The following is an 11,694-nucleotide window of genomic DNA, read 5'->3' on the forward strand; positions in this document are numbered from 1 at the left end:
TTTAATCCATCAAGCTAGCGCACGAGATATCCTCACCGTACCTGTTCGAGCGGGTACGCCTCTGAGTCCAGCTCCACCGCCAGTCCCCTCTCGCCATCGTCCCCGTCGGGTCCCTTCTCATCCATTTCCCCCCTGGCGCGCTTGCCCTTGTCCCTGCTCCGCTCCTGCTTGTCCTGCCTCCGTTGCAAGAACCAGATCGCCGCCCCGCTCCCGACATACACAACCAGATACACCATCGCGATGATCACCAGCGGGATCTCGTGGAACAGCACCTGATATAGCGGGTTCAGGCTGCGTTCGGTACCGACGTCGTCCTCGCCTAATTGAGCGATGTCGAGGTGCTTTGGTCCGATATCGAGCAATCCGAGTAGGCCGAGGATGACGCCAGCGATGAGTTGGGAGCCATGATGTACCCAGTGGGCAGGTCCGACGAAGCGATACCACAGCATTGAGCGGCAGGCGGTGAGAATGAGGACACATCCCTGCTCATCAGCTCCGCTTGGCATCTATCACGAAGCGGTACTCACCGCAACAGGCAACAGCCACAGCACACCTGTGAATGAATCATTCAGGATCTCCTGCACAATCTCATTGAACATGTGCACCGCCTCATCCCTGGCATGCAGCCGCTCCGCCGCGTCCGGGGTCCACGTCGTATTGAGCGCGTAAAGCGTATAGTACATGTTGGTCGCCTCGATCGGGATCTCGGCGCCGTAAAGCTGGAAAGCAGAGTAGGCGATCTGCGCTGCGTACTGGACATAGACCACCGCCGGGTCAACTGGAGAGTCAGCTACGCGTCGAATTAATAGCAAGGGGACTGACGTGATGGAGCGGATTGGTTGAGCTGGACGAATATCGACGTTATAGTCTGCGCGAACGGAGGCTCAAGCGAGAGCTTGTTCATGTACTTGCTGGCGTATTTCAGATGTCCCGGATCGAGTATCGGCGGGGCATCACCGGTGATGGCTTCGCTGTACGGCTCTAAAATAGAAAGGATGAGCGTGATGCCATGCGTTGCGGAGAGCGTCACTACGACATTCTGCCCAGTCAGCGAAGCGCACTCCGGTATTTGTGATATCACTTACGACCATTGCAGCCACTAAGAGCAAGATCCCGAAACACAGCGGGAAATGGACGAGCTGCCAAATTGTCGCTCGAGTATGGCCAGTGTGGTCATTCTTGTCGAACGTGCCGAAGAGGAAAGAGTACAAGAGGAATAGGGTGAGGATGGTCAGGAAGACCTGGATGTAGGTGCCGGAATCGTCGTCTGAGAGGCCAGAGATGGCTCTGCTGAAGGAGCGAGTGATGCTGATGATACCTTCCCCTCTATCCCGTCAGCTTGATAACAGGACTTGATGACGTTGACTTACAGTATGATCAAGGTGAAGGCACCATATCTCTCGGCCACCTTGTGCGTTTCGACTGGTATGTTGACCTTGAGCAGGACAGCCACAAAGACATTGCCCACTTCCACGCCGATAGCGCTGTAGAAGAGCACGAGCTAAGATCAGCTTCGGTCACTCTACACAGAGGTGATAAGCTCACTTTGGCCACTTTCCATGCCTGACTGGTCGCGGGGATGCAGAAAGAGATGACCGCCAGGATGCCTGAAGCGACCAGAGCAGCGACATTCATGCCGATATGAGCGGTAAGGCGGCCCGATTTTCGCGCTTGAAACCAGCCTAATCTCGTCAGCTCGAACGCATACTAAAAAGGGTAGTCACCTACAGATCAAGTACTGCAGGGCCATTATAGCGCGGGACACCGTAAAGGCAACGACTACCGTCGTGAAGCTCTGCAGGGCGTCCTCTGCCCATCAGCTCGGTCCAGCACATAGCTGATCCGGACATACCGTGTTGAGATGATCTTGCACCATACGGATCATCGTCTGTAATGCGGTCGATCCGTCCAGGGTTCCAATTCCCACCTGCCGCGCCTTGATAGATGAACAGCCCGATCTGTAAAAACTTGAAGAAGCGGTTCAAGGCGTCGTTGCCCTGATACCGCATGTCGTAGGCTGTCTGAGAGACCCAGAGCCAAAATATGATGACGAAGAAGGAGAGGAAGATAGGGATGGCAGCGGGATTCGAGAGCTCGTGCTGCGTTGAGAAAATGGTCAAGACGGCAACCACTACGAGATCTGTCGATGTTAGCGTATCCCCATATGCCCCGCCGGGTCGCCAGACTCACCATAGAATAGCGACAACCACTCGACCGCCTCCTGCTCTGCCTCTATCCAGATCTCCTCCGACCCTTTCACCGGCTTTGATATCCATGGCGTCCTCTTGAGGTCCTTCCGATGCGCCCCGCTCGCAAAGTAGTCTCGGTAGTAGAGCGACTTGTCCGTTTCTCCACTCTCCTCTTTGCCATGTCCACCGCGTACACTGGCGCTGCCTCGTCGACTACCCCCGTCTTCACTCCGACACCTTGCAGGCGGTTGTTTCCGGAGGACGATGGGCGACCGCTCATTCTTCTCCACACTCTGCGGCGATCCCGGACCGAATAGATCGGAGGACTCGGTCGATGAGGAGTGCAAGAGCTCGGGCACAGTGGCCCTCTGGCGGAGATCGTACCGGATGTTGCTGCTCGAGGACGATGGGAGTTCAAGCTCGGCGACCCGCCCGGTGGGATGAAAGTATGGAGCCATCTAATGAGGCAGGCTCTCGAGGTACGTGTTGATGGGGTAGGATATGGAGTGGCCAGCTGAAGCCTCGTTCCCCGAGGTCGACCGAAGGGGTAAACAAATCGCCTCTAGCGAGAACAACGCCTTCGGACCTCCTTCGGACGGCTCCCGGTCGATTTTTGGCTTATGGACCTGTGGTAAGCTTATAGTAAGCTCCTCACAGATACTGTACATCAGCTGCAGTTTTCGCAGCAGCCTAAGGGGGTGAGACCTGTGCTCGCACAATGTAGGTCATCAAGCTCGCCTCGGCGCGGAGAGAAAGATGGATCTTAGGTTTGGTTGAGATTACGGCATGCGGAGAGCCGGTTCCGGTAAAGTGGCGCCTAGTGGCGAGGTATGCAGGCTGTGGCGATGGCTGGATGGCAGCTATAGCTGGAGTGGACCACTTTTCGAGGCTGCTGGAAGTGCGGGCAATCAGCTGGAATCCTCAATCGCGGAGGAAATCAGTGACGCAATAGGCTGCACCCGGAAAGTGGCGTGGAAATCGCACTCAAGGGCCCAAGACCTCACCAGCAAAGCTGTTGTCCTGCCTGTGGCGGACCCGATGCCATCACAGCAAGCCCGGACATTATGAGCAGAGCTGGACACTGTCAAGAAACCTTCAATCCCATTGAATACCATCGATCCTCTATATGATCTCCTGCTTATGCTACTGACTCGACCCTGAGCACGAGTGGCAAGAGCTCGCCCGTCCTCAGATCTCGACTGTGCATTCCAAGCACTTCGAAGATGGCTTTAGCGCTGTAGGAGTGGGCTGTGATGCTGATAACTGGCTATCAGCTGTCCAGCCGGCGCGCAAGCTCCATCACAAGACTGACGGACTTACTTTGTACGCCTCTGCTGAGCTTCATAATCTGCTCGAGAGCCGCCTCCGCCCTGTCGTACAACTCCTGCTCTGTATTCCTCCCTCGCATCTCTCGCTTGAAGAGCTCGGAGGATGGTGTTTTCATCCGAGAGTTCGTAGTGACAGTCGTGAACTGGCTGCCACCAAGGATCATTCTCGGCCGTTCCTAGCGGTATGATCAGTTGGGGGTATTCGGCGCGAAGCACTGAGATCGGGCGACGAGCGTTGCAGAGGTGGACATGGATCTTCCCACGCAATCCCTGACCCGATAAGCTGACTCCTATCTGAAAGGTGTGATGATACAAACAAACTTACCTCAATGACCGTGGCCGTGGAACGAGCGATAATGTTTTCCCCCGCCATGCCTGCCGCTGCTCCACCCCATACCGCTGCCCATGTCTCCACCGCCCTCCGAGCAGGACTGACAAAGTGCATAGGCTGCGGCATGCCTCTCGCCATTTCATGGTGTATAATCGAGGCCAGTTCGGTAGCTTGGGCACGACCTTTCGGAGACAGGCATGGGTCGAACAGCGGCTGATGTCTGGCGATCTGAGCTGTCAGCCTGAGACCACAGGATTGGGTGGCGAATGTAGCGAAGGCGCGCGTACCCTTTGCTCCTCCATCTTGTACTCGGACGCGCTGAAACCGTGACCTTCGGAGATGTATTCCTCATACATTGCGTTATGCTTGCCTGCCTGGATCAGCTTCAAAGCGATGAAGGCGCAGAGGCGCAGAGGATTCGAAGCGATGACACACCCTGACAATGTCGAGAGATGAGGAGGAGCTTTACCTCGACGTTAGGCGGAGCGTCTGCTTGCATGTCTGGTCTATAAGCTGTCTTTCAAGATGAAATATTTTATGGATGTGATCATGGCATCAGACATACTATACAGCAGTTTCCGGAAGTCGGGCCAGGCCCCGCAAAGAGGACGTGACCCGTCCGAGGCCTAGTCAGGAGATCAGCAAGGACTATGGAGCAATCGTTGAGTGAAACTCACCTTCGCCTCAGGATGGGCAGTGGGAAAGAGGCGAGGTATGACACTATAGCGATATCTCATTGTCTTTAAACTCTGATCAGAACCTCAATGACATCCAAAGTCTTCTGATCGGAGACAACACAGCAATATTTTGCAGTCGTCGCTAGTTATAGAAGGCGACGTTTCGAACTGTCTGCACGTTCGTGATGCAAGCTTCTTCGATGGATAAGCACGCATGTAAGACATCAATGTCTGGTCAGCTTCGGCACGTTCTCCAGCTTGGTCCTTTAGTACACACACTTCCAGTCAGCGCGTTCTTAGACATGTGGCTAGGAACGGAAGCGCACGCTGCCTGGGAGGCTGTAGAACCGGGTGGCGAACTCGGCGGCCTTGCGCGAGGCCATCGGTGCTGACGGGTGATCCGGTGATCAACTGGCGTCAAGAGTAAGAATGCTGGTCTTCCGGGCCTAGGGCGTAGACATGGTCCCATCCCTGCCAGCTTTCTCTACCATGTTTGGTAGGAATCACTGAGGCACCATTTCATTCCTCTCTGAGCCAGCGAGCCACTCGCGACGACGAGCTTCCCGTCCGATCCCAGACTATCGATCAATCTTCTTTGAATCTTGACGGTGCTGGATGCATGGAAACTACCAATGTGCTAACTAAAGCAACCCTAATTACTCAGAGCTCGGCACTAGGTGTGTCTCCGGGAAACGCCGGGAATCACAATTCGATGGTGTTGCTGTGAGCTCTTCAGCAGCAGAGGTCATCAGCTATCAGGGCCATCATGCTCATACAAGGCGCTCGCTATGGTCTGTGTGTAATATTGAAGGCACGGGCGGTCCCGGCGGACCACGGAGGACATGACACACAACCGCCCCGTGTTTCAGCTGTGTGGCGGCACACACGAGGCGGAGATGAATTTGGGGTTGTGGCGGTTTTACACTTTTTGGGGGTCTATAATGACTGATCTGATGGCGAAACTTTCCTGAGCAATATCTCAGTCACCGTCCACCTCATATCTCGTTCCAAATTCTCCATCAACCTTTTCACAGGATGAGTGCACAAAGTGTCAGTTCTCGAGGTCCAGCCCCCCGGGCAAACCCTGCCGGTTTCAGAGACCCTTATACGCACGGGGATCTGAAGATCGTATGCCCGGGCTCGCAGGCCGTGAGGTGGCCAACAATCTTGGTCGACAGGATCAAGCTGGAGGCGGTATGGTAAGTCACATATTTGAGCAGATAGCTGATCGCCAGGCCTGCGCTATGTGACATGATCACTCGCAGCGAAGACGACTCGTGCGCGGAGCTTCACCTCCACTGCAGTAGGGCTGCCGCGCTACTGTTACTCGACGCGGTGATGAACCCACACGTCGATCCGATCCCCGGCCGCGACTGTAGCTCCGGTAAACTCCTCGCAGCTATCGAGGTCGCTCGTGACTACAAGCTGCACGGCGCCACTCGTCATCTCATGTACCAGCTATGCGCGGCCGATCGCGGAGACATGCGCTTCGAGGTTTTCGTCCGAGCCTGCCAGCTCGACGTCCAATTGGCTAGCGTCGTCCTTTCCCTTGCGGCGGCTGGCGAGGTTCCCAACAAGGTCGGCAAGTCTCTACTTCCAGGCGGCAGCGACTGGACGCTGGAAGACCACGAGCGGTTGCCCAGCGCTTGTTCTGGGCATTGTTGCGTGCGGTACGCCTGGCGGAGAGTGCGTCTCCCCTCGACAATACCCACGCAGAGTTCTGGCGTATTGTTGCCGGGGATTTCCTGATGACTATGAACCAGGTTGTGAGTATAAAGACTTCCTCTCCCCCTCCCGACTTTTAATAAAGCTGATCTCGTAGGCTCAAAAAACGAAGACTGCGGGCGAGGGTGCGGGTACGGAGGCGGTTTGAGGAATATATGTTGGTACTAGACAGGCGGGGAGACCGGGCAGGGCTTGATGATCAGTACGATTAGTTCTACTCAGATAGCATGCAGCGTATGTACCCAAACGCCTCCGGCTCGGGCGCTGTACCAGCATGGCCGGTGACAAAGTATCTTCAGCAACATCATGAGTAGACATGAGTTTACTCAGCGACGTCAGTAGGGCCAACAACATCTCACCTTGGGTACAGCCTAGAGCATCCATAATACACGACGGAGATACACTGATGAGCAACACCCATCCCTTAGATCCCTCCTCCCCTCCGTCTAGGCGTCGCCGAAGACCTCACGCCCGCCCCTATCCCCGCCGACCTAGGCGTCTGCGGAGCCGCCACACCCCCAATCCTCGGCGTCCGGCTTACCGTCTCCGCCTGTAACGCCTTTGTCTTGGCTCGTTCAATACTATCATATCAGCTCTATACCCCATCACCATTTCCCCCTTCACCCCTGAGTATTTGCCAAAAAAAAGTTACTCACTCTTCTCGCTGTCGAGCCATCTCCGCTTCCAGCTCTGTCCGCTTACTAAAGTCCCGATTCGCCTTTGCGCGCGCGAGGGCATCAAAGTTCTTTTCTCTGATGGAGAAGAAGACGCCTCCGAGTTCGGCTATCTTGGTCAGCGGCATCTCAGGAGTAAAGGGGAACAGGGCACGTACCGAGCCAGTATGGGTCGACGGAGGTTACACACATCATGTACTGCTTGGAGGTCAAGACGACTGCGATTGTCAGCTTGGTCTCATGGGGCCTGAGGCTCAGGAAGCTCACGTTCGTGGTACACAACATAGTCGGGCATGTCTGCTGATCAGCTCCGCTCCCTTTGTGATGTCAAGACGACCTACAGCCTAGACCATACAACGCGCTAGTCGGGTGCAGAACACAAGGCAGCTATCTAATCAGCTTACATCCCCTACTCGCACCTCCAGGGGAATGTAATCACCCCAGTCCGGACGTTCATGTACTCTCCAATCCCCTTCACTCTCGCCGCCTGGTGGAAGTATCCCGCCGTGATACACTTTCTCACAATATCCCAGTCCGTCCCTACCGAAAGCACCTCCATCTTCTGCTGCTTCATAATATCTTCGAGCTGACCTCGGACCTCGCGCGCCTTGCGCATAATCTTCGGATGGAGGAAGTGCTTCATACACCAATGATCGCTGAACCTGGGGGTATCAGCTTTCTCCCGACACGAAGATGACGGAGACAGCCCACCCATTCGACTTCCACTGGGTATAGACATGCAAAAGCGTCAAGTGATCACTCTCAGGAACGAAGAACTTCTCTCTCGCCGCGTCACTCTCGTCCGCGCGCTGCATCGGCCGATAAAAGACCGAAGGGACGGACAGCATCGAGACGATTGTAAGCATCTCGGAAGAGCACTTGCACTCGGTAGCGACGATGAGCATCTTCGCAAGTGACGGCTCCATGGGAAAGTCGGACATTTTCTTGCCGGGCGGTGTGAGGTCGCCGATATTGTCGAGCGCGCCGAGAACCCAGAGTTGATACATAGAGTTGAGAATGTTTTCCTAATGTGTCAGCTCGACGCATATATCACAACAGCCCTGACAAGCTTACCTGAGGAGGAGGATCCATAAAGTCAAACTCGAGCAGGTTCTTAACGCCGAGCGATTTCAACAGCAGGACGGTATTTGCCAGATTCGTCCGTTGGATTTCGGGTATGTTGTTGGAAAACAGCTCGTTGAGGTATGCAGTCTCGGTGAAGAGCCGATAGCAGAAGCTGAGAAAGTCAGCTTCACTCGAGCTGGCTCGGCAGAAGTAGCTCACCCTGGCCCTGTACGTCCCGCTCGACCCGCCCGCTGCCCACAATTGGCTTGACTGATGGGCGTGATCTGCAAAGCGTCCATACCGACTTTCGGATTGTACACCTTCAGCTTCGAGTAGCCGCAATCCACGACGTAGAGGATACCGTCGACTGCAGGTGTCAGCTGAGCGTCCACCTTGAACAAAGGGAGAAGCGGCGAGCTTACGGGTCAAAGAGGTCTCGGCGATGTTGGTAGCCACCACAACCTTCCTCCTTCCATCCGCGGTAGGCAAGAAGATCTTCGCCTGCAGATCCGCAGGCATCTGCGAGTAGATAGGTAGGACCGAGAGTGGTTCTGGATCATCGAGAAGTGCCAGGCGTTCTAATATATGAGCTTCGCTCTGCTAAACTGATTGCACTCGAGCTAGCTCACCTTCGATGACATTACAGGTAGCCTCAATATCCTCCTGGCCCGTCATAAACACCAGGACATCCCCCGGCGGACTAGACAGATGGATCGACAGAACCTGCTTGATGGCCGAATCGACATAGTCCTCGCAGGGCGATTTGGAGTGGAAGATCTCGACAGGGAAGGTACGACCGGGAATGGTGAATGTTGCGGCGTTTCCAAAGAACTTGGAAAACTTTTCAGAGTTCATAGTGGCGGAGGTGACGATGAGTTTGAGGTCGCGACGGCGGGTGAGGACTGTTGAGTCAGCTTTGCTGGTGTCAAATTCCAGGAGGAGGCAGCTTACTCTTCCGTAATAGACCCATCAGGATATCGGTACTCAATGACCGCTCGTGCGCCTCATCCAGAATCAAGCAGCTATACCGATCAAGATCGCCCTCATTCAACGACTCCCGAAGAAGAACACCATCAGTCATGACTGCCTCGTCAGCTTTGAGCTCTCTGTACGAGAACAAGGCAGCTTACACTTGATTTTGGTGTCCTTGGACGTGCAGTCCTCGAACCGGATAGCGTACCCGACCGTACTCCCCAGCTCGCAGTCCATCTCCTCGCTGACTCGCTTGGCGACCGACATGGCCGCTACACGACGAGGCTGAGTACATCCGATGATTCCGTTATTGCAGTATCCCTCTTCGTACAGGAACTGGCCGAGTTGGGTGGTTTTGCCCGATCCGGTTTCCCCAATGACAATCAAGACTAAGACGTCAGCTCTTGACTCCTCGAGAAAAAGAAGGATATAGCTCACCCTGATGATCCCTGATCTGGGCCATGAGCTGCTCCCGAACCGCAAAAGCGGGCAAATACTCTCGTTGCTGCTTGAGAGTCCGCGTTCGGGCAAAGTTGGACTGCGCCTCGTTCATCTTCATATGAGACGAGAACTGCGAGTCTGCCTTGTAGTTGCTACCGTCGTCCTTGCCCTCTGCTCATGTCAGCTCTAGTCCAGGCAAACTCCAAGACCCTTCAAACTCACCTTCACCGAGCTCCGGCTCATCCTTGACACCCATCAAATTCCCCAACGTCGTCCCCGCAATACTCGCCGCCTTCGCCGCGGCCTTTTCTCGCTCCTGCCTCTCCCTCCTCTCCCTGACCAGCGCAGATCCCTTCTTACTGAATACCGCGAGATCACTAGTGGGATCTCGAACCGGATTGATAGGCTCGAGTTGCCGAGTATAGGCGACTGTTCCGTCGAGGAATGGGGGTTTGAGGTCGTGGACCAAGACGTGGACTTTGGAGTCTTGGTCATCCTCAAAGTCTAGGTCGACACCGTCTTTCCGCTGGACACCGGATGTGGTGAGTCGATTGTTCTCCCAGAGATCGTTGTCTGCGTTCTGTAATTTCAGCTGCAGAAGAAGGTAAGGGTAAAGTGACGTACATATTGCGCTTGTCTGGCTGTCTGCCGCTTTGCCGCCTTTTGCTGCATCTCCTGCTCCTTCTGTCGTTCCAGACCTTCCCACTGGGAGAAAGGATTATGCTCTTCATCACCGGCCTGTCAAGTCAGCTGGGCACCTGATGTCGGGGCGGTTCAACTCACTACAGCACCCTCGTCATCCTGGATATACCAATCCCGATCGAGCCTGACCTGCTCCTCTTCCCACTCTTTCCCGTTCACCAAAAGATCATCCTCATCCCCACCGCCCCTGACGCTTCTCGACGAAGGCGTCTGGTCCCATCCCCTGCGCCTCGGATCTGCCGTCTTGCCCCATCCTCCCGGCCCGCCCGCCCTCGGCGTCTCGTCCCAGCCTTTACTTGGCACCCGCATCGATCCGCCATCCATATCCCTATCCGATCTGGCTGTTCGGGGTGTCGGATTCTCCCAAGACTTTCCACCTCGATCCCGCTCGTCCCGCCCATTCCCCTGCCCGCCGCCAGACCCATTCCTGTTCCAGCCGTTATCTCTGGGTCGATCGCCCCGTTGCTGCTCAGCCGCAGAGCCCCGGTTCAAGCGGGACTGGAAGTCGCCCAGTCCTTGTTGTCGGTCGGCTCTTTCTGGCTGGATAGCGGTAATGGCGGATGACGAGGGCATGTTTCGCTCTTTTCGACGCGCTTCGAGGCGCTGGCGAGCGGTGTCAGAGAGACCGGGACCGTGACTTGGTGTTTCGTCCGGCTTGACTCGAGCGTTATCTCGGCGAACAGGTAGAGTCGGTACTAATCGTCAGCTTGGTTCATAGGCTATTGAATAAGGAGGATTTACCTTTGAATACACCACCAGACGAAGATGCCCCATTCTCATCCTCCTCGGCTGTCAATCTCGCACGCTTACTAGGAGGACCCATCGATCCCGCGGCAGCCTGAGCATGCTTCTCTGCCGCTAGTCTGTCCAGACCGAGTAGGGAAGGACGAGCCGCTGTTGGCTGCTTGAACGCAATAGACTGAGGGGTCAGCATACCTCTACTTTGAGAGCCAGCGGAACGTACATCTTTGCCAGCGCGAGTCAGACCTCCCTTCCTTGACGGCTCAGACTCGATCCTGTCCGACTTGTCATGGTCCATCCCGTCCACATTCTCGTTCACCTTGCTACTCCCGGCGCGGGGCGCGAGCATCCGGGGCGGAGAACCATCCGATCCTCTCCGGTTCCCATTCTTGGCGACCTGGGACTGGTGCACCAGGATCCGAGTGTGCAGGGAGAGGATCCCATCCTCCGGGAATTTGTAGAAGGTTGATACGGCTGGAATGTCAGCTACTTGGCTCTGAAAAGAGTCTGCACCAGTGAGCTTACCTTTGATGAATGCGTCTCCGGTGCGGTTGTGCTTGGCAATATCGATGACACGGCGGGCAAGCGTATCATTAGGATTGACAGCATTCATCATCCTCGACAGCTGGCTGATCAGCTCGCTGCTCGTCGGGGCAAGGACTGAATAGCTCACCTCGATGGCCACATGATGAGAGAAATCATGCTCATTCTCGCCTCCGCCATTTTCGCCGGCTGGATTTTGCGCAGACATTTTCGGAGGTATCTGTATCTCCTGTGGGGGCCTAAGTCGGTCTGAGCGAGAGCAAAGCAGTAAGGTGTGTTCGACAGGCCACAGGTACGAGTAAGAGG

General features: G+C 55.4%; 4 protein-coding genes across 4 annotated transcripts; 1 reads left to right on the top strand and 3 right to left on the bottom strand.

Annotated features, from left to right (window-relative positions):
- Nucleotides 1-32: 32 nt before the first annotated feature.
- MKK02DRAFT_42071 (uncharacterized protein) lies at nt 33-2,647 on the bottom strand (the record flags this gene model as incomplete). Its single annotated transcript, XM_053091824.1, has 9 exons — nt 33-482; nt 528-778; nt 823-1,039; nt 1,086-1,326; nt 1,371-1,501; nt 1,546-1,682; nt 1,729-1,809; nt 1,853-2,140; nt 2,191-2,647. 9 exons carry the CDS (start codon nt 2,645-2,647, stop codon nt 33-35), a joined length of 2,253 nt encoding a protein of 750 aa, XP_052948806.1.
- A 771-nt stretch (nt 2,648-3,418) lies between these two features.
- On the bottom strand, nt 3,419-4,347 carry MKK02DRAFT_42072 (uncharacterized protein; the record flags this gene model as incomplete). Its single annotated transcript, XM_053091825.1, has 5 exons — nt 3,419-3,452; nt 3,510-3,787; nt 3,843-4,076; nt 4,136-4,218; nt 4,284-4,347. 5 exons carry the CDS (start codon nt 4,345-4,347, stop codon nt 3,419-3,421), a joined length of 693 nt encoding a protein of 230 aa, XP_052948807.1.
- A 1,213-nt stretch (nt 4,348-5,560) lies between these two features.
- MKK02DRAFT_42073 (uncharacterized protein) lies at nt 5,561-6,398 on the top strand (the record flags this gene model as incomplete). The annotated part of the gene is made up of 4 exons (XM_053091826.1): nt 5,561-5,724; nt 5,761-6,103; nt 6,169-6,291; nt 6,348-6,398. The coding sequence occupies 4 exons, from the start codon at nt 5,561-5,563 to the stop codon at nt 6,396-6,398; spliced, it is 681 nt and encodes a 226-aa protein (XP_052948808.1).
- A 276-nt stretch (nt 6,399-6,674) lies between these two features.
- MKK02DRAFT_42074 (putative RNA helicase) lies at nt 6,675-11,596 on the bottom strand (the record flags this gene model as incomplete). Its single annotated transcript, XM_053091827.1, has 21 exons — nt 6,675-6,831; nt 6,907-7,033; nt 7,083-7,142; nt 7,192-7,221; nt 7,266-7,311; nt 7,364-7,586; nt 7,636-7,949; nt 7,999-8,161; nt 8,209-8,356; nt 8,412-8,567; nt 8,619-8,891; nt 8,941-9,072; nt 9,120-9,350; nt 9,400-9,573; nt 9,625-9,982; nt 10,027-10,140; nt 10,186-10,799; nt 10,846-11,023; nt 11,069-11,319; nt 11,371-11,470; nt 11,519-11,596. The coding sequence occupies 21 exons, from the start codon at nt 11,594-11,596 to the stop codon at nt 6,675-6,677; spliced, it is 3,927 nt and encodes a 1,308-aa protein (XP_052948809.1).
- Between the last annotated feature and the right edge of the window lie 98 nt (nt 11,597-11,694).

The sequence above is a fragment of the Dioszegia hungarica genome (genome assembly GCF_025882075.1).
Source record: "Dioszegia hungarica strain PDD-24b-2 chromosome Unknown MKK02contig_5, whole genome shotgun sequence".
NCBI classification, from domain to species: Eukaryota; Fungi; Basidiomycota; class Tremellomycetes; order Tremellales; family Bulleribasidiaceae; genus Dioszegia; species Dioszegia hungarica.